Source organism: Mus pahari, chromosome 3 (genome assembly GCF_900095145.1).
Source record: "Mus pahari chromosome 3, PAHARI_EIJ_v1.1, whole genome shotgun sequence".
NCBI classification, from domain to species: domain Eukaryota; kingdom Metazoa; phylum Chordata; class Mammalia; order Rodentia; family Muridae; genus Mus; species Mus pahari.
In genome coordinates this window covers 91,089,268-91,115,948 of record NC_034592.1, presented here as the reverse complement: position 1 = coordinate 91,115,948, position 26,681 = coordinate 91,089,268, and the positions used below count along the sequence as shown (strand labels likewise).

The 26,681-nt window shown below is 41.1% G+C and overlaps 1 protein-coding gene across 1 annotated transcript; it reads right to left on the bottom strand.

Moving 5' to 3' along the window:
- On the bottom strand, positions 1 to 25,229 carry LOC110317986 (phosphate carrier protein, mitochondrial-like). Its single transcript, XM_021192767.2, is given in 5 exon segments — positions 1 to 245; positions 332 to 1,045; positions 1,048 to 1,182; positions 1,555 to 1,637; positions 25,087 to 25,229. Coding segments are annotated over 5 exon segments (1,245 nt in total). The 3' UTR covers positions 1 to 75.
- Between the last annotated feature and the right edge of the window lie 1,452 nt (positions 25,230 to 26,681).

The following is a 26,681-nucleotide window of genomic DNA, read 5'->3' as shown; positions in this document are numbered from 1 at the left end:
TCAAACATATAAAAGTTCCTTTGCACTTTCAACACTGATCAACAAGCAGATTCAGTCCAGGTTACTTTGATGTATCTACTCAGTTAACCCGAGCTGCTTCTTCAGAGACTCTGGCATCTCAGGTGGAGGAGGGCGAGGGAGACTGAAGTAGACCTTTACAGAATCATAGATGAACCACTGCAGTGCAGTCAAAGTGCCAATCATGATGATTGGGGGGGGGGGGGGGAAGAGCCCCTTCCACACACCTGGTTCAGAGAGGAAACGTGAGTGCACGAGCACCACCTACCTACCCACACACTGAGGTGGCGCTTCTCAGGAGAGCCTAACTTACCTCTAAAGACAAGCCTCTGCAGGACCTGAGACGCAGTGTTGCCTTTCTCTTTATTCAGCACAGAGACCACAGAGTCAGCAGGGTGGGAGGCAATCGCACAGAAAACTCCAGCACAGAAGACTCCTGCCACAAATGTCACAACCAGCTGCTCTGCCTTTGAACATTCACCTCGGGGCTTAGGAACCACAAAGTTGTACAAAGTTTCAACAGTACATTCAAAGCCGGTGAACTTCATCATGACGTATGGGGTCTGTCTCATCCACAGAGGAGCAACACCCTTGTAGAACACATTTAAGCCTTCCTCGTTATACATTTTGGGAATGGCTTCCCTCAACGTGTTGGCATAACCAGGCTGGGTTTGAATTCGAACTTTAGCAGCTTCCAGAGGAACCAAGGCAATGACAACGAAGAATTCAGTGCTGGCAGAAGCAGCTAAACATAGAGATGTGCGCCACAGGTAGGTGTTCTCCTCACCACGTATGTTGCTATACATGACCTTGAAGACTTCATAAAAGCCAAATTTGCAGAGCCCTTGCATGGAATAGCCAAACAAAGTTGGGGCCCATCCTTTAGCCAAACCATGAACGCCATCTTCTTTCAGTGTAATGGAGAATCCATTAAATATGCCCTTGTACTTCTGAGGGCCCACCTGCATGCGGCATTTTACTAAATCCAGGGGAATAACAGCAGTGTGTATCAGCCCACAACTTAAGACTTCATGGAGCCAAATTCACAACTGTACTCTTCTACGATGGCGGTGGCCAGGTGGCGAGAATGTCGATGCGGACCTGGGGGGCTGCAGGGACCCGACAGGCCATCCTGTACCAGCTGCAGGTGTGGCGCCAGGTATGCTACGGACTAGAACATCCTCCTAAGATGGTGAGCACTCAACCGCTCGCTCGCTGCTGCTCACAGAGGCCAAATGTCCCTTAATCTCTTAATAAGAGTAAGTTAATTTGAATTAACCTATGTAGCAGACAAGCACACTGTGGGGGACCTGTTCTGAGCGAGATAGCTACATACAATGTGGATTGTCGAAGAATACAAGTAAGAGCTGATTACAGGAGCTGAGATATGCAGGCACCCAGAGAAACAAATGCTGTCTAACTCTAGACACCTACCCTCTCATTACCCATCCATATCCAGGATGCCTGTGTTCAGCTTCATGCCCTTTGCTTGGATCCAATGGAGCAAACTAATAAAGTCTAAACCACTGTGCTTACACTTGCTAATGATACTGACAGCTACCTGCACCTGGCTGGCGTGGGTGCCGCAGCTGACCCACTGGATCCCATGGCAAATCTGCCTGGAAAAGCATTAAGAAGGACCGAAAGCCTTACAGCAGTTCAGGAACACCTGCTCGGGAAGCTTTGATCAGTGTGCCCATTGGAGGATAGCTCTCCAGTTCTAGGAATAGATTCAGGAACTCGAGGACCATCCCTTGCTCTTTTACTGCCCCCTGTAGGCAGATCTCTTGTCTGCTCTCAGCCCAAATATTCTTAGCATACCAGTAAGGACTTCTTCGGACATATTTTTGACTCTTTGCCCCAATGAATGCGGAGGAGTTTTTAAATTGAGCTGGGAGAACATACCTTTGAGCCATATTTTGAAGGCAAAGGCAACAACTAAGCTATAAAATCTCACAGCATTACCTGTGACTATATTTCTGTTTCAATAAGGAGAGACTGAGAGCTTCCAGGAATGTTCCCAAGGGTTTGGGTTCCTATCCAACCAATGGGCTATGACTATAGGAGAGCACACTACTTGGAAAGACACCTCACAATACACTATCTGTTTGCTTCTCCATCTTCCTCAATAGTACTCCACTCCAGAACCTTTGTGACCTGCTTCCTCCTGCCATGGTCTCCTCTCCATGATTTAACATTCATGTTTCACCACGCATTCCTTCCTTGTGAGATTATTTGATTTGCCTGGCATAGGCCTCACATTTTGCCATCTCTCTCTGATTCAGGAAATGTCTGCAGGCTGCTGAGTCCCTTGAACTAAAATCACCTTTGAGGCAGCTGGCGCTCTCCCCTGTCTCCCCTCTCCCCTCTCCCCTCTCTCCCCTTTCCTCTTGATCTTGCCCGAATTTTTATGAAATTCTCCTGAAATTGTTCCGTTTATATGCACGGANCCTCTTGATCTTGCCCGAATTTTTATGAAATTCTCCTGAAATTGTTCCGTTTATATGCACGGAAGTTCTGTCCTCCTGGGGCTTTGACTGGTAGCGTTCACAGCAATGCAATGCGCTTTCCCCACGTGGTGTTTTCTTCTCTGGGCTTCTACTCTCCTCAAAAGTGCAGACTGGACTGTTTTATCTTTTTGTTCAGCATTTCAACAAATATTGACCTTCTTCTCCACTGTGTCAGAAATGGCACTGAAACCCTAGGAATCAAATGTCAAGTGCAAAAACCTAGGTCTCTATACCATTTACTGTCCTTCGGGAGACATTAAATGATTTTTCAGAGGCATTGTTAAAAGTGGAGGCATAGAAAGTGTTTTTAAATGTACCTATAAAGTTATGAAAGATGAAAAGATGAGGCACTCATGGGAGCCCACCCTTCCCTGGAGATTTATGTGCAGGTAGCAGTTGATGGAGGAGGCAGAAATGTTTTCTTCAATGGTATAGAATTGGGAAAGTGCATATGTTCCAGTAAACAAACTCCCATCATGCTTCCTTTACAGCCCTAACAAAGGTCAAATGTAGCAAAACAAAAGATATAAAGAAATTTAGAAGGAAGGCTAGTCATGAAGAAAGATGAACAATAGAGGAAGACAAGGCTAAATATGACCAAAATACATTATTATATATGTATAAAAATATAAAAAATGTATTATAGATGGCAATAAAGTAATAAAGAGGATTGTAACTGTGTTTGATATTACTGGCTACATTCACACACCCAATTCATAAATGTTTGTAATTTTATAGCAATCATAAGGCTTTGAAATTAAGGAACAAACTTTTCCAGAGATGTTATCCTTAGGCACATATTTGAAAAAATATAAGTCAGAATATCATAGAGATACCAGTTCATCCATATTTAATACTGTACTATCAACAATAGTCAAGTTATGGGCTCAGAATAGATAACAAACAACACATAAAGAAAGCTTAGTGCATTTGATGGTTTGAATGAGAATGACCTCCAAAGTCCCATATGATTGAATAATTGGTTCACAATTTGTGTAGATGTTTGGGAAGAATTAGGGAGTGTGGCCTTGTTTAAGGAGGTATGTAACTGGGGTAGGTGGGTGGCTTCAAGGTTTCAAAAGATTTGCTTCATTCTGTTCTCTGTCTCTGTGTGTCTCTGTCTCTGTTTCTCTGTTTCTCTATCTATGTGTGTGTGTGTGTGTGTGTGTCTGTCTATCTGTCTGCCTTCTGATTGTGAATGAAGGTATAAGCTCTCAGCCATACCTGCCTGCCTGCTATGTTCTCTGCCATGATGGTCATGGACTCACCCTCTGAAAGTGTAAGCTTCAAATAAATGCTTTCTTTTATAAGTTTCACAGTGTTTTATCATACCAATAGCAAAGTAATTTATATATACAATGGACTTTTATTCATCCATAAGGGATGAAATTATGTCATTTGAAAAATATGTATACCATCTGCCATTGTTGGTGGGATTGCAAGCTGATATAACTAATCTGGAAATCAGTCTGGTGGTTCCTCAGAAAATTGGGCATAGTACTACCTTAGGACCCTATACCACTCCTGGGCATATACCCCAAAAGATTCTCCAACATATAACAAGGACACATGCCCCACTATGTTCATAGCAGCCTTATTTATAATAGCCAGAAGCTGGAAATAATGGAGACATCCTTCAACAGAGGAATGGATACAGAAAATGTGGTACATTTACACAATGGAGTGATTTACACTCAGCTATTAAAAATAATGAATTCATGAAATTCTCAAGCAAATGGATGGAACTAGAAACTATCATCCTGAGTGAGGTAACCCAATCACAAAAGAACACGTATGGTAATCACTTACTGATAAGTGGATATTAGGCCAAAAGCTTGGAATACCCAAGATACAATTCACAGACCACATAGAACTCAAGAAGAAGGAAGACCAAAGTGTGGATATTTCGGCCCTTCTTAGAATGAGGAACAAAATACCCATGAGAGGAAATAAAGAGACACAGAATGGAACAGAGACTAAAGGAAAGGCCATCCAGAGACTGCACAATCTGGGGATCCATTCCATATACAGTTATCAAACTCAGACACTATTATGGATGCCCACAAGTGCTTGCTGACAGGAGTCTGATATAGCTGTCTCCTGATAGGCTATGCCAGAGCCTTACAAATACAGACATGGATGTTCTCAGTCAACCATTGGACTGAGAAAAGGATTCCCAATGGAGGAGTTAGAGAAAGGACTGAAGGAGCTGAAGGGGTTTGCAACCCCATTAAAGGAACAACAATATCAACCAACCAGACCCTTCCCCCCACCCCCTAGAGTTCCCAGGAACTAAACCACCAACCAAGGAGTACACATGGAGGGACCCAGCCGCACATGTTGCATAGGATGGCCTTGTCAGCCATCAATGGGAGGAGAGGCCCTTGGTCCTGTGAAAGCTCAGTGCCCCAGTGTAGGGGAATTGGGGGGTGAGGAGGCAGGAGTGGGTGGATGGATGGGGAAACACCCTCATAGAAGCAGGGGGAGGGGGATAAGATAAGGGGTTGGAGGGGGTGGGGAAGGGGATAACATTTGAAATGTGAATAAAGAAAATATCCAATAAAAATTTTTTAAAACAACAAGATGAGTTTACGTAAATATTCCATCCATCATCAAATGTTCAATTATTTTATTCAAGCATTTACGTCACCTTGATATCTTAGATTCTCTGTGTTCTAATTTGGTCCCAGTGATTCTACTTAGTGTGATGCTAATATTGACACAGAGTCAACTCCATAAGTTTCTTTTATTGGACGTGTCATTAAATACTATCTTCACTTGTAAAAAAAGAAAAAAAAGAAAAGAAAAGAAAAGAAAAGAAAAGAAAGAAAAGAAAAGAAAAGAAAAGAAAAGAAAAGAAAAGAAAAGAAAAGAAAAGAAAAGAAAAGAAAAGAAAAATACTGATATAGAAACTGAAGCAGTAACTACAGAGCCCATGTGGGTTTACACCAGACTCTCTGGGTGTATACGGTAACTTCTCAGTACATTTAGTGCTTTTATGGGGCTACTTAATAAGTGAATGAGTGGGTCTCTGATTCCTGTGCCTTCTTTCAGGGTTCTTTTGTTTTTCTGTTGGATTGACCTGTGCCACTTTGATATAATGGGTTTTATTTTTCCATGTTATATTTCATTTTGTTGTGTTTATCTCTTAGAGGCCTGTTATTTTTTAATGAGAGAAGAAAGGAAGTAGATCCACGTGGGAGAAGAGGTGATGGGGGTAGTCGGGAAGGGTAGAGGGAAGGGAAACTATTCAGATTAATTGGTCTGTTTAATAAAAGGGAAAAAATAAATAATTAAAATGCAGAAGAAGGAGGAGGGGGAGGAGCAGAAGGGAGAGGAGGAAGAGGAAAAATGGGTAAAACTGGAAATTATTGTGCCAAGCAAAACTCAGAAGATTCAACATTATAAACATTGCATGATTTTTTTTTCCTCCTATGAGTAATTTAGAGTGTATGAAAAGAACCACCAGGAGGAGACAGGAGATAGAGTAACCAGATGCTGGCTATGGTCAAAGCATGGAGGACATGAATGGAAATGCCAAAATGAAGGCAACTCCTTTGTAGGTAAAAATGAAAGAAATTGAAACTGAAGGAACTTTTAGAGGAATACACTCTAAGTGTGCAAGCCTGGGCTTTAAAATTAAGTAACTTTGTGGAGGTAAAGAAATATTTATTTATACCTAACTTAATCATGAAATATTTGACTACATATATATTAATTTGGATTTTCTCTATTTTAATTATTTATTAATTTGGATTTTTCTTCTCAACTTCATTGTTTTTTATTTAAGGAACATGAATAAACATATCCACCAATGTCTTCTTCTCCTCTGGGCAAACAGGAGGTTGCACATCTTGGTCCCAATACTTGAGAAAAGAAAAGCCATCCAATTAGTTCTCCTCAGTGACATGTGGGAGGTGAGGCATTGACAACCATACCTTTCTCTGGGTCTCTTGTCCTCCCATAGCAATAAGGAAAATTCCTTTCTAGATACGTCATTTAAAACAGTAGACGGTCTTTTAACATGGGTTTCTTGGGCAACTGTCGAGCACAGAACTTCAGTCTCTCACTAACCTTCAGTGGACATGTGATGTAAGACAGTCATAGAGATTGTGGTATTAAACCAGTGAGACCAGGAAATGATGTTAATGTGGCACAACCTAACCACTATTAGGGCCTTGTTGCTTTGTTTTTACATAATTTGATGTTGTCTTTCTTTTGCAGATCTTCAGTCCTCCTCGGGTGTCCTTGAAGAAGCCTCTTGGATACTGTATCCATAGGCATCTAATGCATAAAACACGCATAGGACACAGAAGTTAAAGAAAGAAGTTCATAAGACGTTTAAATAGTGGAAGAACTCAGTGACTAGGTATTGGTTTCATGCTATATAGCAAGAGAATGAAGTCAATTCCAAAGAGTTATTTGGACTACATGAGGTGTACTAGATGCTGGAAGAGCCTCTGATTTCTTAGAAGGAACAAAAGGGATGGGCACTATCTAGACAACATGTGATTTTCAGTACAGCAACTTCAAAGTTATAATGAGAGGCTTCCCCTAATGGCACCAAATAAGCAAGTTAAGATGCTTCTAATACTAAATAAAAGAGAACTTATCTAGGACACTGAACTGTGTTGAGTCCCCCAAGCCATTATGAGAGGCTAAGAAGGATGGACTCCCAACAAGGAGGCTAATCTATTAGAGAGAGGAAGAAACACTTCTCTTCAAGCGAGATCTGAGAGAGAGAAGGAATTTCTCTGAGATATGATGGTGACTAGTCAAAACCAAGAAACAGAGGCTTTTAGGGCTTCTGGCCTTGAAAACGTCTCTCTCCAGATCAGCTAGTATTCTATAATTAAAGCAGAACCTTACAAAATGCTCGCTGGGGAGCCTAAGGCAGGGGCTCAGTCTCTGTTGTCACAATTCTATTTTTCATATTTTGCTTTTGCTTTTGTTCTTATAATGCCTATACTTTTTAAAATATAGATTTCTATATAATTAATGCAGTAATTGTTTTAGTAAATGGTGTTCTCAAAGTAAAGTTTATCTTATCTGATACAATTGAGCTTTGTATGTAGTCAAGGATGACTTTGAATGTCTACACCTCCTGCTGAGAGTGCAGGTCTGGTTCACCACACCTAGTTTTCGGTGGTACTGGGGATCAAACCTAGGGCCTCCTGCATGTTGAGCTTGTGCAACAATTTCAAGAGATGAGATGAAACATTCCACCCTGAGAAAAGATTCCCTAAGATTTGGGAGGTAATTTTTTTAATTGCTTAAAAATTTCATGCATGCATGTAATCTATTTTGAACACATCCAACCCCTTTTAATTCCTTCCAACTCCTCCCCTAGCCTTCCCACCACCTTTCCCCTCCTAATTTCATGTGCTGTTCTTTTTTCTTTTTTCTTTTTTCTTTTTTTTATTAATTATATGTAAGTACTCTGTAGCTGACCCAGAAGAGGGTGTCAGATCTCTTTACAGATGGTTGTGAGCCACCATGTGGTTGCTGGGATTTGAACTCAGGACCTTCGGAAGAGCAGTCGGTGCTCTTACCCACTGAGCCATCTCACCAGCCCCGTACTATTCTTTTTTGAACTCACTGAGTCCAGTTAGTGATCCCTATAAATTCATGTGTGTGGAACCACCTTCTGGTGTAAGAGTAGCCTCTTAGAGCCTGAATTCCCAAAGAGAGCAGGCTTCCTTCTAATTCTAGAAGCCGTCAATTGTCAGTAGCTCCTCAGCTACAAGTGAGGTCTATGAGGCCCTCCACCGTTTATGCTGGATTCAAGTTGGCTTGATCTTATACAGGTCTTGTGCCTTAAGTCACAGGCACAGTGAATTTATATATGCAACAGTACTGTCCTGCCTGACAAATACTGATCCACAGCAACTATTCCTTCCCTAGGGCCCTTGGATCTTCCTGCTGCTCTTCTGCAGTGACCTCTGAGACCTGAGAAAAGGAATGTTATATAAATATCCTACTTAAAGCTGAGCACCTCAAAGTGCTCAGGATTTTCTACATCCTGATGAGTGGTAGTTCTCTGTATTAATCACCATCTACTGTAAAAGGGGAGTTGAGAGATGTTGCACTCTATGTGCACAAAGATATGAACTTAGCAGGAAATTATTGTTATGTTAATTTAGTAGAATAAATAATAGCACTAGGTTTTCCCTTAGGACCTATGACCTAGCCAACCATGAATTGCTAAGAGTATCTTAACTCCAGTTAAGAGTATTGAGCATAAATTCTGTCTTACTATGAAGTGGGTCTTAAATTCAATCAGAAAATGCTTCATATTTCCGGAACATTGATCAACTATTGTGTCCGGTACCAGTGGACATATCTTATCAGCCCAGTCATTGTTGAAGCCAGGTTTGATTTTCTGACACTAAAGATCAAATTCTGGGCCTTGCAACTATAACCTCTTGAGCTATAACCCCAACATAACAAGAAATGTTTTGAAGATATAACATCTTATCTAGTAGCAATATCAAGATAAAAAAAAAAAAAACCCTCTAGCATACTCAACAAGAAAAGGTACCTAACATTCCCCCGATAGACATTCCTTTTACAATGCAGCCTTAAGAAAACTTGTAATTCTCTAATCCATGTGAGGACTCTGATCTGACTGCACCCAAAACAAGAATCCCATAGCTCTTCCTTCTCATCAGCATGGAAATATGGAAACCTTTGATCCTGACCTAAAACATTGCTACGGATTTTGAGGAATGAATAAGCATCAGATTCTGCTTCTGATGAAGTAGCAGAGACTGGAGCAGACATCCCATCAAAAGCAGAGAGAAAACTGGACAAAAAAAATAAACAATCCATGAAAGGGAACTGGTTTGAGAAAGATAAGATCAGACCAAAAATTCTCCAGTTTCTGCTCCAAGGATCCATTTGCTGCAGTACTCTGTGCATATCCTAATTGTCTCAGCCAGCATAACTGGTAAGAAAGAAGATCTCAAAGAGTTAAGTAAACCACGTAGTGGCAAAATGTCCTTAATCCAGAACTCATGAGGTAGAGGCCTGTGAGCCTGAGGCCAGCGTGGTCTATACACTGAGCTCCAGGCCAATTAAAGTTGTATAGTGAGACCCTGTAACAAAAAGAATTTTAAAAAGGAGAGAAATGGAAACAAAAGTAAGAAAAGTGAGCAATCAATCCTGAATGAAGAACAGATTATTTCATAAATAAGTTCTACAGATCAAGAACATGTATCATAAATAATAAGTAAATTTGCCAAGAGTGTACTATACAAATCCTACACCTAATACACAAATCCTACACCCAAATAAATCTATTTCTCTGTGTTAGCAACATAATTTAAAAAATAATTTGACAAAATGGATGCATTCGGCTCTTGAAAGCATCAAGAGCACGTGAATCACTTAGGCGACAGTAATATGTTCTACACTGGCACCGGCAAGCATGAAACAGGGCAGGGAGGAATGGAAGGAGCTGTGCTTCTTATTTAGACATTGGTAAGATGGAGACTCTCTGTACATCTATAGACTCAAAGAAATGCCAATCAAAGTTCCAGCAAGACTTTGAAGTAACTGACGATTTAGGACTCAAAGTTATGGAACTAAATAGAAAACAATTTAAACTTAAAAAAAAAATAAAAATGTTGCAGCATGTACAGAGATGATTGTTGTCAAGACTTCATTCTAAAGCTACATTAATAGCAACAATCTCTTACACAGTGGGACAAAATAAAGAAGATGGAAATAGACTCACACATACATGGAGATATCATTTCTTTTCCTTAAAGTTTATTCAACCCAACACAGTCTCCAGCTTCACTGAAGTAGCTGACCTAAGTAAGCTACAACCATAGTTGCCCCTAAAGTGGAAGCCAGCCCTAGGCTCATCTTTCTTGCCAGCACCATGAGAACATCCCTCCTTCTGTAGGTGTCTGTCTGTCTCCTCTGTGGACCTTGCAGATCACTCTCCCTCTGGACCTTAGGGACAAGGCCTGCCAGTCTCACAATGGCTGCAACATAGGGGCAGGCACAATCCCTGGAGGTAGGTTAGGGTAATGTCTGAGATACTGGATGGCCTCCTTCCCAAGGTACCAATAGAAACGTCTCCAGGCAAATATCTCCTTCATGTAGTCTCAGGACTTGAGAGATTGCATGGCCTTCATTACATGAAGGTTGGGCACCTTCTTGTCTGCCAGCTCAGAGTGTTTGGGCATACGGACAACTTTCTTGTCAACCATCACCACTTCCTTAAAAATGAGTTCATAGATAGCAATCCAGTTCTTCTTAGGCATCAGTATTGCAATGGCTGCAGGGTCAGAGGTAGAGACTGGAAAGCTATCTCATTGCGTTAAACAAAGCTCAGATAATGACCTGGGGAAAGGTTAATCTTTTCAACAAGTAACATTGCAACAATTGAAAATTCACAAACAAAAATAAAGAATCTGCTCTACATGGGATCAATTACAAAAATAAGTTAACATGCACTTGTCATCAAAAGGACTTATACCCAGATGCTCCTGAAGTTTTACTTCTAGCAGACAAAACCAGGAAACAAACTGAATGCCCATCAACAAGTAAGTGGGATGGCAATTTTTAGGATTTCCATATAATGTCACATTACTAAATTGTAAAAAGGTAATGCAGTATTGATATATATGACATATTTGAATTTCAGAAGCACCATGCTAAATGAAGACTGCTTTTTAAAAAGTCACATTGAATTATCCCATTCATAAGAAATGTGAATGCATGTAAACTTAATGAATAATAATAAATATCCCATCACACTTCATACTGAATAAGAGTCTGCCTGAAAAAAAAAAAAGACCTCCAAGGATTTGTGTCAGGTGATGGAGATGTTTTATATTCCAACTAGAAAGATCAATACATCTGTGGAAGTTCATTGAGCTTAAAAAAAATATATGTGAAATTTACTACATGTAAATTATGTCTTGACAAAGCTGGTTGTTAAAGATCTTCTAGGATATATCTTTAAAGAAACTTTTGAATTATACTCTCTAAGACTCAAGGCTTGACAATAAATTTAAACATGATTAAAACCAGAAACATAACACAGTTCTTGACAAGGCAAGGGGCTATAAAATTTCCAGTGTGGATCAAGATTAGAAAATGTAACCCTTCTCATTTTTGAATTCTGAATTGGTTTATTCCCTCAGGTCCAAAAGGAATGTGTCTTTCATCCTCGGCTTCTGTGATTCCTTCCTTTCTATTACTCGTTTCCTCCCCTCCATCTCAATAAACAATAACATGTCCCAATACACACCACAATAGATGGCAATCTAAAATTTTAACTCTTGCCTTATATTTATATAGCTCATAAAATGGCTTACATCTTTTTATTTGTATTTTCTGCAATTTGTCACAATTGTATGTAGTTCTTTGTTGTTGCTGTTGTTGTTTCTAACCTGATTATCTGCTCATTTGTAGACTATAGTAGCTCTGTCTTTTACTATAATGAGGACTAAGTTTCCTCTTAACCTCAACACTGACAAGTATCTTTGGGATGCACATAAAGGCATTCTCTGTGTTCTATTGGAAATAGAATTGGCTCATTCAGTGCCGTTGTATTTGTGTTATTTGCTTAATTTCCAGAAATACCACACCAATTTCTATTCCAACAAGCAGTCCACCATGTATTTTAAACTTAGCTTATTAAAATCTATTCTAACAACATTAAAATAATTTTTTGTCTGGTTTCTAGATATTCCACTTTCACAAGAAAAGGAATAAAGATACAATTCATCTCCTAGGAGGTAACCCTAACAGCCTCTTTAGGAGCTCTTAACAAACTAAGGTACTGTTTTTCAGAGCTGGGAGGAGCTGCCTGGCAGAATCCCACTGTCTGTGACAACAGCTCCTAAGTCCATCCTCATGGTTCAAAACCTAGATTCATTCAGAAGCCTAAGACTTGTGTACTTACCCTTGAATACTTACCCTGCCTAAACCATCTGTGAAGTCAGGGACAGCACAACAGAATCATAAATAAGTGTTCCTTAGCTTAAACAAGATGGTATTGATTTATATACCAGAGTGATTACTCTCAAATGTTCTGTATCACTGCTCCAGTCTCTGTTTCTTCATGAGAAGCTGAATAGGATGCTTATTCATTCCTCAAAATCGGTAGCAATGTTTTAGGTCAGAATCAAAGGTTTTCATATATATCCTCATGCAGCCTAGTACATATACACAAACATTGCACCCATTTCCTGTAACCACACGTTTGTGTAGATGTACTAGTTGCATGCTAAAATACAAGTTATCTGGGTGCAGGTATATTTAAAGTCACAGACATCCATGACACCAACAAGGGAAAGAGGGTGGAAGAAACAAGACTTTCTTCTGTTGCTGGAATAAAGTATTCTGACAAAAGCAACATATAGGAGAAAGGGTTTATTTTACTTTAGCTCACCATTCCAAGTTACAGTTGGTGAAGATTCCAAGGCATCGGGAACTTGAAACAGGTAATCGCATCATGTCCATAGTCAAGAGTTAATGCATAATGAGTTAATGCATGCAAGCAAATGAAGCAAGAAAGTTCCTGCCTTGACTAATTTATCAAATGTATACCTGTTTCTTCCAAAGTCATTCCTAATGTTTAAAGTGCATAATTAAAAAAAAAAACAGGATGAATCAATAAATAAAGTAGCTGGTTATTTAGATTTGACTAGAGAAATTAATATTTGTGAAAATTTGTATTCATTACATCAAAAGAGAAAAGCATTTCTATTGCTGAAATTTTCCCTTGGGAGTCATAAACAAACATCAGCACACACACCCCACCCCTCAGACTAAGCACTGAGAACAGACCAAAGTAACAATTCCACTCAGGTCTGGGTTGGGAGATAGTGGAATTATTGAGTTTATGTATAAAAGCATGGACAAGGAGATCACCTACAGAAACATAGGTGACCTTAAACAACTACATCAACAGACATTTCCACTCTAGTATAAATGAGGGCTTTCTTTATAGATAGAGCCCCCTTTCAGATAACTTCCCACTCTCCCACACCATACCACCTCCTCAGATAACAAGTAGTCAGGACAAATTTAACGTGGGTATTCAGCTTTTCCGCCACTGGGTGTGTCCACTGGTGTATCCAGGATGCTAATGGACTCAAGCTCTGGAGCTTGAGATGGATTGATACAACTTCCAGAACAGATTTTTCTTTCCCAAGAAAAAGCCAGAGTTTACCTGATCTCTCCTGGGTTATCCATTCCTGCTGAATTCAGCCCTGTCTAAGACCTTGCTCCTGTTTCCTCTGAACCCTGATACCACCAGAGTACAACAACAACAACCGTTTGAGATCAGATAGTCACATCTGGTGCTGAAACGGGGACTCTAGGACAGTAGGAAGAGGGTGAGTACTTCCCTCTATGGAACAACTGCATCATACCTCTCACTCTGATCTGAGGATTGTCTGGTTCTTCCTCGTTTACCTTTGATCAGAGCCATCCCTCTGATGGTCAGACCCCAACAGATCTTTGGGCATTGGCAAAAAAAAATCACCTCTCTAAATCTTTCTGAAAAAAACTAGTAGCACAATGACCATCCACAAGCCCTTAGGGTGGTTGCTGGTTTTCTTAAATTTGTGGGCAGGCTTTGCGATCTGGAACTCCAGGAGTCCCACTACGCTCCCCTTTGACTGAGTGCTTTCATCCTTTTCAGTCATGGCCCTCCTTTCTGTCATGGCCCTCCTCAAGCTGCGGGGGAACAAAAGTCTCCCAGAAGGAAACAGTTTCCTTCTGGGAGGAGGTCCTTTGATTAGCCCCCCAGGGTGATCTCCAGCACCCCTACAATGCTGAGGTCTGGTCTTGGTGGTGAGAAGTCCAAGAAAGAACAACTCCCACTTCCTTCCTCCCCAACTTTGCAGTCATTCAGCAATGCATGGCTGACTCTGAAAAGGAAATTAAGGATGAACCTAAACCCCTTACTCCCAGCGGACACTCTGGGAGGAAAGCCCTGCCGACCATCCTGTGGCAGACCTTGCTGCCCTTGAACCAGCAATCAAATACATTAGACAGAGAACAACCCCTGGCCCCAACACACCCACCTCTCTTAATCCCCCACTGCTTCCTTATGTCCCTCCTACCTCGCCCTCTAAGGACACTCATAAAACTCTTGATAACCCCTTGCCTTCAACCCGCCTACAAACTGCCACTGTAGATTCCTTCAAACTTGCCCACAATGGAAATAGCAACTTGGTTGTCCCTGTTAATGTTCAATCTACTTGAGCTCAGCCACTAGACTGGTAACCATACCAGATATATAAGAGCTTAAACAAGTGATACAAGAGGATGGTATCCATGCCCCTTGGACCAAATCATGTCTCCTGAGCCTTCCTGCTGCCCTTAATACACCACAGGACTGGAGTGACATCTGTCACTTCCTCCTTGACTAGGTTCCTGTTCCTTCAATGGGAGGCTTTTTATAAAGATAAACACCTGCAAGAGATCAGGAAAAATCAAAAACAAAACCAACAAAATATCCCTGGGGCTTCAGTGAGCTTTTGGGCCAAAATAACTTCCCCACCATACAACAGGCATACAACAGGGTCCCTTGAGCAAGTACGCTTTCAGCATAACCTCTGTTTCTGCATCCCAAGATGGGGATTCCTTGCTTCTCCTCCATCAGCAAAGATCTGAGGAAACCCTCTCTAACTTTGTTCTTAGAGAAAAAAAAAAATGAGCTTAGAAATCAAAATTCCTGATCCTATGGGTAGAGAAGTCCTCCTTTGGGAAGGTATGAATTCAGAAAACCAGCTGGCATGTTGAGGTTTCGAAAATGAACATTATGGTAAGTGGATAGTTCCCACTGAAGATACTGAGTCAGCTTCCTACAAAGCTGCCTCCTTTGCCAAGGCCTTCACAGAGGCTCCTAAAACAGAAGTAAAATGTTTTAAAGGTAAAAAGGAAGGATACTTGAAGGATGAATGCCCCAACTCTGCCCCCACCTAAGGGCTTGGAAGATGCACCTCCTAAAAGCATCTGTCCTCAATACCTTAAAGGATTCCATTGGAAAAAGCACTGTTGTTCTCTATATGATAAAGATGGCAAGCCCTTTTTGCCTCTAAACTCCGAAAGGAGCAACCCTCAGCCCAAACAATAAGAGGGAAAAGCCATAATATCTTGTGGGTCATTAATATTTTTGAAGGCCACACCAAAAACCCAATATAAAAATTATAAGAGATGTATTTAAATGCCTAATTGACACCAGAGCAGATAAGACTCTGATCCAAGGTCCCATAGCATTGAGACAAACCCCTGGGCTACAACTAATGGGCATAGAAGGCTCCTCCCAGGAGTATACCACAAAGAGGTCCTCAAAGACGGGGATCCAGATGGTGCCATTGGCCTTATCAGACTTCTTATCTTAGACATGGCCTTCAAACTGTTGGGGAGAGATATCTTAGAAACCCTAAATGTGGTCCTCTCAAGTAACATGGAAAGCAAGTGTATCCAGATAGAGGACTGTGACAAACACTCTCCCAAGAGTCATCCCTAATTCTAAAAGCCACTCTTAGGTATGATATTCCCTAACTCAATACTCCTTGCCTTGACTGGGTCTCAGATGAGCCTAAGTTGAACAGTGGCCTTTACCCAGGGAGAAATTAGAAGTCCTTACACAGTTCATACTCCAACATATCTGCTATTCCTCTGTCTCCTGGAATACTCCCATAGTTGCAATTAAAAAGAATTCTAGGTGATGGCAACTATTATAAGATATACAGTCTATTAACAAAACCACTCAGATCTGGGAATGCCCCTCAGTGGGGCATTCCCTTGTCTTTGCCGTCCTGGCCAATACTCCACTATTGGCCACTGATACTAAGGATTGTTTTTTTCTCTATTCCCCTATACCCCAAAGATTGTCAATGTTTTATCTTTTCAAAAGTCCCCTAAATGAACATCTCTGGGCTCACCTCTTGACTTGAATGAAGAGTCCTCCCCCAAGGAAAAGCCAACATTATATATCAGAAAGTGAATGCTGCCACCCTGAGACTATATTTAGAAAAAGAAATATATTATTATTATTATTATTATTATTATTATTATTATTATTATTATATGGATGATATCTTGACCTTGTGAGATCACAAAAAAACTTCACTTCATGACCTCAAAGATTTACTGGTCTCTTCTCTAACCAAATAGGTTTCAAAATAGCCCTTAAAGATGTCCCATTTAAAACCATAAGAATGACTGCTGTGGACCAAACATGGCTTCTCCAGCATGAGGGTTCTAAGACAGTAAAAATGATCCAAAGTCAACAGGGTTAAGGGGAAGAAAGGAAGTAGAGTGATCAAAGAACTGAGGCCGGGAGACCAAAAAGGAAACATCTATGTGACAAGCCCAGTTTGGGCTAATGATAAACCTGTAGCAAAAGAATGTTCTGCATTCTTAACTCTCAGAAGTATTTATATACTTGTAATAAGTTATTTAGACATTTTCTCTTGAGATATATGAATTCATACTTCCCAATGTTTCTAGACTGAATTATCATCCAAAATAATTTCAGAGTTCTAGTTCCCAGTGACTCTGAGTCAACCCTCAACTGTACAAACATCCAACTTGGGCTCTGAACAGTGTCTGTAGCTACAATTCACTCTCCTTGTCGTTCTAGTTCATAGTACAACAAAACTTCACAATAAAGGGTCCCACAGAATACAGTAAATATTTGGGAGACTGTGGGAGCTGTGGAGCAAGAAGACAGTCATGGTGGGTAGGGCAGAGTCTGTAGTTTACCATGGAGCTTAGAAAAATCCACTTCTCAAGTGCTGTCTGCTTCCTATCATGGGCATCCTCGAATCTGTATGCAAGGCAGAAAGTAAAGGGAAAGATTACACCCAAGGTCTTCAGCTCAGCTAGGCATAGTACTCTAAGTTAAAAATAGCTGCTATAGATAATTAATGTTGCGACATTGCTAATTTATTTAAATGAAAAGATTCTCATCTATGGTGTTCTCATCTTTACTCAGCCAGCAAAACTTTGCCTGAGGGAGAGAACACACTGGGGGTCACTAGACTATTGCTAACACTAGGGGCTTCGCTCATGCAATAAGCATATGCCACCATTGATATTTCTATTTGTATTTCTTTGAGGTGTTACCAACAAAAGCTGGAGTAGACTACAGCAAGGGACTCGGGCTTGATCTTCAGAGAATGTGAAAGATGGTATCTTTGGAAACTTCTGGCATATTCTCATGAACAGGAGGGAAATGGCAATCAACTAAAGTCCCCATTAGACCTGGAATCTCCAAAGAGAAGTTATAGATGACTCTGAAACCTTGACTTTCCTGTCAATAAAATGGAAGCAGTGATGCATATCTTTCAAGATTATTGTTAATAACTAAAGGCAACATGTATTTAAGACTCAGCATTTTTGATAAGTGTTTCATAAATGGTTCCTGTTAATATTGCCTTCAGAAGTTTGAGAAGAAAAAAAATCCATACAGACAGGTTTTCCTAAGTACAGCATCCTCAATCATTTGTATGACAGCATGCTGTTTTATGTCCAATCCTACTTCTACATGACTGACTTATTTTCATCAATCGTAAGCACAGCCAAACACAATTCCTTCTGGAAAGCTTGTATTTGGTACATTTGTTTCTGTTTCTTTCGTAATTTTTTCACTGGAGATGCTCAAGTATGAGGTTCATGATGGAAGAGAAACCTTTTAGGCGTGACAAAGAAAAACAAGAAACACAAGAATTAACACAAAACAAAACCCAGGCAATATAAACAGCTCCTCAAATTACGTAAACTAGTGTAACTAACAGAACTTTTTTTTTTCTTTTTTTTTTTTAAAGATTTATTTATTTATTATATGTAAGTACACTGTAGCTGTCTTCAGACACTCCAGAAGAGGGAGTCAGATCTTGTTAAGGATGGTTGTGAGCCACCATGTGGTTGCTGGGATTTGAACTCTGCACCTTTGGAAGAGCAGTCGGGTGCTCTTACCCACTGAGCCATCTCACCAGCCCAGAACTTTTTTTTTAAGATTTATTTATTATCATACATAAGTACACTGTAGCTGATTTCAGACACACCAGAAGAGGGCATCCTCTTGTGAGCCACCATGTGGTTGCTGGGATTTGAACTCGGGACCTTCTGAAAAGCAGTCAGTGCTCTTACCCACTGAGCCATCTCACCAGCCCCTAAGAGAACTGTTAACACTCATGGGAATATTCTATATATTTATATTTTAATACAGTAATGACCACACATGTCAATAAATATATAGCCTAATACTAGCACACATCTGTATATTTATAATCCAATCAAGTAGTAGCTACAAAGACCTGAATATTTGTAACCAATACAATATGACTATACATTTCTGCCTATACCTAAATATAAGAGGAAAACAAAAGTTATCAGACTGAAGAATGAAACAGTAGATTTCTATACTGCCTAAAGCTCACACATTCAGTTATGAACTGTTTCTTAATCATTGCCTATCTTCTATGCTCTCTTTTCCCATCCTCTAAAACTCCCATTATACTAGACATAAACTCAACCACACTACCTCCTTGTTGGTACCTTTTATTATCCTCCTATTTTTTCCATTTCCACATTATATTTGCTAATTTTAGGTTTTTGTTTTTTTTTTCCTAACTCTGCCTTCCAATTCTGCGGTTCTTATTTTAGCTCTGACCTACCTATACTTTGACCATTCCATTGAATTTTAATTTCAATGACTTCACTTCTAGGAGTTCTTTCCCCTTTTTCATATTTAGATATTCTGCTGCACAGCCTCTGACTCTCTTCTGGCAGTATTCACTCCTCACATTTGTGGCTGTGAGGGCTCTAAGCCACCCCACAACATCTTTCAGGCTGTTCTGCTTTCCTGAGCTCTTAACGTTCCAGCATTCTTCTTCACTCTCTGTACGCTCCACTTGCGACATTGCTGTCTTCTGTGATTTATACACTTAATTGTGAGCTTTATTTGGGAGTGCCTGATTATCCTATCTATCCTGATGCATATGTAGCTATACAATGCTTGTTTCTGCTGAAGACCATAGGATGTCTTGAAAGACTGGAGTCCAAACTAGAACTCAAAAAAGATGTTCACCTAAGACTTTACATTGGAATACTGAAAAATCTTAGATCTTTAATTCCTGAGATCATTTAGTTTTAAGGTGTTAGCTTTTTATGGCTTGTTTGTTTGTTTGTTTGTTTCTGAGTCCCTTGTAAGTTAGAGACAGCAAGGCCATGATCTAGCCTTCATACAGTAACAACTTTCTGTCTACAAGTCAAACTTTTGTCCTTTATTCATGGGGGCCTCTTTCTCCAGTCTTACCTACGGCCGTAGGAGTAACACTTTGGCTTTAGCTTTTTTGTGGTTGTTGTTCTGTTCTTGGGCAGTCCGTTTTTACTTGTGTTTGTATGCTTGCTTTGGCAAATACTTTGGCACATCACACACTTGTGATGGCTAGGGTTGGGATGATTGATGTGGAAGAGCTAACCCCACTGTGGGTGGTACCATGTCGGGGCATCTTGGAATGATCTAGAATCATCTAGGAAACAACCCTCTGGGCACACCTCTGATGATTTACCCAGACTGGGCAACCCCTGGGCATGCCAGTTAGGGATTTTCTATATGAAGTTACCTCAAGGAGGAAGAGCCACATTACCTGAGGATGGCACTGTTCCATAGTCTGGGTCCTGAACTTAGAAAGGAGAGGCAGGCTGAGCGCTAGCCTTCTCTCTGTCTCTGGCTGCAGACAACGAGCTCAAGCTCAAGCTCCTGCAGCCATGGTCCCACCATAGTGAACTGTACTTGACAACTGTAGGCCCACATAAGGCCCCTTCCTTCTTTCCTTGAGTTTTTTTGTCCAGCATTTTGTTCCAACAACAAGAAATGTAACTAGTGCACTGTGGCTACTGTCGTGTAGCTTATAATTTTCATTATTTATTTGTCTGTAATTTCTGTTGTTCTGGAAGATAGACAAGACTTCTGTGAGTTGCCCACAACCCTCAAGAGAACTATGGCCAGGCGGTGGTGGCACACGCCTTTAATACCAGCACTCGGGAGGCAGAGGCAAGCAGATTTCTGAGTTCGAGGCCAGGCTGGTCTACAAAGTGAGTTCCAGGACAGCCAGGGCTACACAGAGAAACCCTGTCTCGAAAAACCAAAGAGAGAGAGAGAGAGAGAGAAAGAGAGAGAGAGAGAGAGAGAGAGAGAGAGAGAGAGAGAGAGACTAGGATCTACACATTACTTCGTCTTCTGCCTCTCTCTACTTCTGAGGCTTACAGCAGAATCTTGAGCCATCTCAGATCTAGAAACCTTATGAGCTGATGCTGACCACAATGAACACAACTACATGTTCACTGGATATTCCGAAGGCCCATGGAAACACGGAGGTCAGAGAAGCTAGTGACAGCACTCACTGCCCTCTGCATGGTGTCTGTTTCACAATCTCGCTTTTCTAAGGGACCACATGGGCTCTGGTTTCCCAGTGACCCCCATGCCAGCATATGTCCTCTACCTGAGCATGTCTGAGAAGGCAGACTTTCCAAACCAGATCTGTGTTCGCCAATCCCACCAAACATTTTAGGTAAATGGGATTTTTTGCTAAATCATTAGAGTCCCATAAATCACGCAGCAGAAAATAGAGGCAAGATGAAAGATTGCTAGGGAACTTTTTTAATTAAGAAGGCCATAGTTAATCCATAAGCAACAAAGAAATAAGTATCATTCACTTTAAAGATTATGACATCCAAGCACACATATCCACAAACACAGACACAGGCAGTATAAAATGCGTCTATCTGCAAATATTTATTAAGCACTTAGTAAGCAATGTACCAGCTTCCAGAGATATAATTAAGAACAAAACTATTTAATTGCCTCCTTTTCCTGCTAAATTATAAATCTGAGGATGGCAGAAGCTGTATTTTGTTTATGTGTCATTGGACGGTTCACTATACTGGCACTTAATATTTAATAAACAAATAAATGCCAGATTATAATAATAAACAAATCATGTTGCAAAGATAAAAGCCTAAAGGAGACTAGTGATGTATCTCAATGGTAGAGGACACACTTAACGTGGGCAAGACTTTCAGTGGAAATCTTTTTTCTTTTTTTTTTTTTTTTTTCTTCCCGAGACAGGGTTTCTCTGTGTAGCCCTGGCTGTCCTGGAACTCACTCTGTAGACCAGGCTGGCCTTGAACTCAGAAATCCGCCTGCCTCTGCCTCCCAAGTGCTGGGATTAGAGGCGTGTGCCACCACGCCAGGCTGGAAATCTTATCGTACACACACACACACACACACACACACACACAGCTCATTATCCTTTGAGTCTGAGCATACAGACAACTTTTTCTATGATCGAGACCTTAATAACCCTCTGTACTTGGTTTTTCCACTCTCTTCCCATGACTTTCTTTGTGTGTGTGTGTGTGTGTGTGTGTGCGCGCGTGTGTGTGTACATGCATGCACACACACACATATATTTGAACTGAAGTCCTTTGTTTGTGCAGCAGTCGCTTTACCTGCTGAGCCACGCCCTCATCCCCTCTAAAAGGTGCTTTCTCCTGTGTGTCCAGTACAACACACAATCATGATCTTGGCCTTTTTCTCCACCAGCTATTTATATTTGTTCAGAGGACAATCTCTGTGTCACCAAAGACCTTACGGGCCTTCTGACTCTCTCAGTTCCCTTACTATTAGGTTACGTAGTCACTTAAGCCGCAAATCAGAGTCTCCATTCAGAAAGTTAAGTGTTTCAGTATGAGCTATCTCTTCCACCTTCATTCAAAGGATCTCTTCGACCTCTGCTAATAATGCAGGGGCCACTTGCTCTTGGAGAGTGTGGTATGTTCTCTTCTTTTCTTTCTTTAATGAATAATGGTTGCATTTGTAAAGGTAAAATATATATTAACATTCACTACTGACTTTTTTTTTAGATTTATTTATTTACTATATGTAAGCACACTGTAGCTGTTTTCAGACACACCAGGAGAGGGCATCCGATCTCATTACAGATGGTTGTGAGACACCATGTGATTGCTGGGATTTGAACTCAGGACCTCAGGAAGAGCAGTCAGTGATCTTAACCACTGAGCCATCTCTCCAGCCCCCTGACTATTTTATATAATTACTATTTTGTATAATTGACTTTTGGCATCCGTATGTATGAAATCATCACAACAATATAAAACATTGATATCCTAGAGATTCCTTCCCATTGCAGGCAATACCCACTATCCCATGGCAATCATTGATCTGCTATCTATTCCTAGACTTGTGCCTTGTCTAGGAGTTATGTGGAGCTGGTCCAGAGCAAGAGTGAGGTCAAGATATGTCCAAACCCTAAAATCTCATCCTGAGACTGGCAGAAGTAGGCTGGCTTCCTTCCTGTTGTGGGCCTGCTTGCAGTCTCTCAACCCCCACCTCTGCCACCCTTGAGGTAGACATTGTAGCCTGGTGGCCAAGTTAAAGGGTAAATTTCCTCTCTCCTTATAAGGACATGTCAAACAAGCACCAGGGATTCCTCTTCATGCAAATGAAGCACTCCCAGAACATAGGCCCCAGCCAATGATGTACATTCACCCCCAAAACTCCTACACACTCCAAAAGGTTTATCCCCCACACAGGACCTGCAAGGACTAGCAAGTGAGTGCTTCACTGCTGGGGCTCTACTGTGGCAAGGCCCATGGAGACCCCTGGGATTCTACTGTGGCAAAATGGCAAGACCCATGGAAACCTTTCCCAATTGGCAAGGACCTGTGGCAGATTTGGTGGCCTCTATGCTTATTACCATATTCCATGTTCTACAAGCTCTCCTTGCTTTTGCTATGCTGTTTACACTTATAACAATATTTAGTTTCACTTTGTCAGTCATGGGCAAGGCCACGATCATGCAGTCTGAAAGCCCTGGGGACGATTCTATGTTTTCTCCTTACTCTTTCAAGGGGTAAAGGACTCCTCTCCTCTCTCCACCTCTATCGATCCTCCAGATGTGACCATTAATCCTGGGTATTTTGGGGACATGTAAGGGACATGTAATCGTGTACCTAAAGAAGCAGCCGCAGTCACACTGAGTAAACCCGTGGCAGCTGTGGAGGACAATGGTGTCGGTCCTGCTTGCATAACTGTTCTGAGAAAACTCTGTGTGATCCACAGAGAATGAAAATGTGGAATATATGTCTGATCAGCAGAGACTTAAAATGAGGAAGCTGTGTCTGATCAACCGGGACTTAGAAAATTGGGAAGCTATGTTTGATCAATGGAGACTTAATGGTTCTTGGAATGATGGCACCAGGAAATGACAGGTACATATCAGGAAAGGTTGCTCGGTATAGTGAGCATGTCTCTGCCTGCCGTTAAAAAATAATGATGTAGGGACGCTATTTGATGACTGGACTTATACTCACAAATGTTTAATATGTCTCTCACTTTGCATTACTGTGTAACTGCATTTGCTACCGGCTGTGTATGCGCTCATGTCTACAGGACATGCCTGGCTAGATATTTATTTTTTGGCTTGCTGAAATTGTGCTTTGTAGTACAAAATAAGCTTAGGGGGTGGTTGGCCCAATGGGAGTGGGAAGGAGGAAGGGGAACTATTGGGGGTCTCTTGTAATGATGGGGCTTTTATAATGCTGGTGTTATGTTTTCTTTTAATACAGTAACCAATGATATCACCGCTGGGTCAAGCAGGATTGTGATTGTATAAATAGCAATGGCTTTAGCTCTCCTGGGCCACTTGCCTGGAAGTCAACAGGTGGTCAGTGTCTTCACTTTCTCCAGCACCACACATCTGTCATCAAGTTGGAGGGCTCCACAGGAGCTGCACTCAGGCAGATGCTCCATCTATAGTTTGGTACTCACAGTAAATTATTCTTATCACTTTTAATGAATCTCTGCAGTAACCACCCCCTTTAGAGTAAGAAGCCTGTCTCTGACCAAACTCTTACTTGTAATGAGATCCACTGTGCCTTCTATTTTTTAAGGTTCTTGCCTTTTCTTTTCTTTTTTTTTTTTTTTTTTTTTTTTTTTTTTTGTTTTGGTTTTGTTTCCTGTTGCTATGATAAAATGCCTTAACAACGCCAATTTAAGGAGGGGGTTGGTGACTGGAGGGTGTTTCAGATGGAAAAGAGAAACAGGCCCCTGAAGACATTACAACTGTCAACTGTCCCACCTGGGAAAGGAGCTGGTGGATCCTAGAGGGGTTACTAGGCAGGGTCAATCGGGAAGGAGAGGAGGTGCAGAGGAGAGTTACCTCTTTTTTTCTTTTTTCTTTTCTTTTCTTTTTTTTTTTTTTGATTCCCCTCTGAGGCTGGTGCTCCTCTGGTCCCTCCGAAATCTATAACTTACTTTCACACTGTCGGCTGTCCTCAGATCTGTAACTGGGATTTTCTGGGACCATCAGGATTTCTATTTTAACTCTCTGGGGGCTGCCACTTTGCCTCTCCACCCGGATCTCTAGCTGTTACTTTCTTTGGGGCTCTTCATTGTCTTCACTACTCAGTCTCTGGCTGTGCCCTTCCCCCCAGCCTTGAGCGGGCTGGCTCGGGACCTTGTTTGCCACAGTTGCTAGCTCACCTCACCGAGGGTGGAGTCTTCAGACCCAGGTGAAGTCTTTTGTCTGCCACGTCTGCAGCTTCCTGCAAGAAGCTACCTGCTGAGCAGCTGAGCGTGTTTTTCCTGACGAGATCCTGACGAAGCAACCGGTGAGATCCTGGCATAGTGGAGGATGGGTTCCCCCCTTTAAAAATCAGACCCTAGAAGTAAAGTTGACCCTTGATCAGAGAACTTTGTCTTGCTTGATCCCCAGCTTTCCTATCAGGAACCAAACAACCCGTAGCCGCTGGCGGCTACATCTGGCAACTTCCTGTTTTAATGTCTCATGCCACTGACTCGGACTGTCATTCTCCCAATGGCTTCTTCCTCCTCCACTTTTCTGTCCAAGTTGGTCTTTTCAGGATGTGTGTAGGGTTTTGTTCCTACCGCACAATGAACGCAACAGTACTCCTAGACGACCACCCTTCACAGGACTCGGTTCACAATTCCAAGTTGCAATCCACCATTGTTGGAACACCAAAGCAGTAGGAACTTGAGCAGCTAGTCTCATTATATACACAGTCATTATATACATTATATACGCAGTCATTATATACACAGTCGTTATATACATTATATATGCAGTCATTATATACATTATATAGTCATTATATACATTATATATGCAGTCATTATATCCACTGTATACACAGTGATTAGATACATTATATACGCAGTCAAGTGCAAAGAGGAATGAACTACTGGACGCATGCTAGTGCTTGGCTCACTTTTTCCATTCATACAAGCTAAAATCCCCTGCCAAGAAAACTGTATCACCCACATTGGGCAAAGTTTCCACCTCAATTAAAGAATCAAGATAACCTGCCCCAGAACTCCCCACAGGTTAGAGACAATACCTGATAAGTACTCCTTTACAGGTTATAGACTGAGTAGTACTCCTTTACCACGGGCCAGATGTGGTAGCACACACCATTAACTCTAGCACTCCAGGGGTAGAATGTGAGTCCAAGACCAACCTAGTCACCCCGTAAGTTCCTGACCAGACAGATCTACTTAGTGAGACCCTTTCTCAAAAAAGACAAAAGACTCCTTTGCTAAGTGATTCCAGATTATGTTAAGTTGAAAAAAACTAAGCTAATCACAATGCTTTCTGGTCCTACCTAAGGTACCAGACAGAGTGACTGATTCATAATCACAAAGAGCATCTCACATACTTCCTTACATAATCCTTAACGTTTAAAATCGTGGTGGTTGACTTTTGATATGGATATTTAATTGTTTTGGTATTATTTTAACAAAGTCTGTATTGCTGCTATAACAAAATACTAGAAACTGGTGGTTTATAAACAACACATAATTATTATATCTAGAGGCGTGGGTTAAACAAATAGATTTGATACCTGGAGAATGTCTGCTTCCTGGTTCATAGACAGCTCACAGGGTCTGCACGTGGTAGAAATCGTGCTTGTCTGGCTTCCTATTACTTCATTCATGAGGTTCCCACCTTCATGACCAAATCACCTCTAATAGGCCCCAACTCCTAGAGCAATCATGTGGAGCCTAGGTTTCAGGGTTTGAATTTAAGGAGGCTATATTCAATCTATAGCATTTTGACC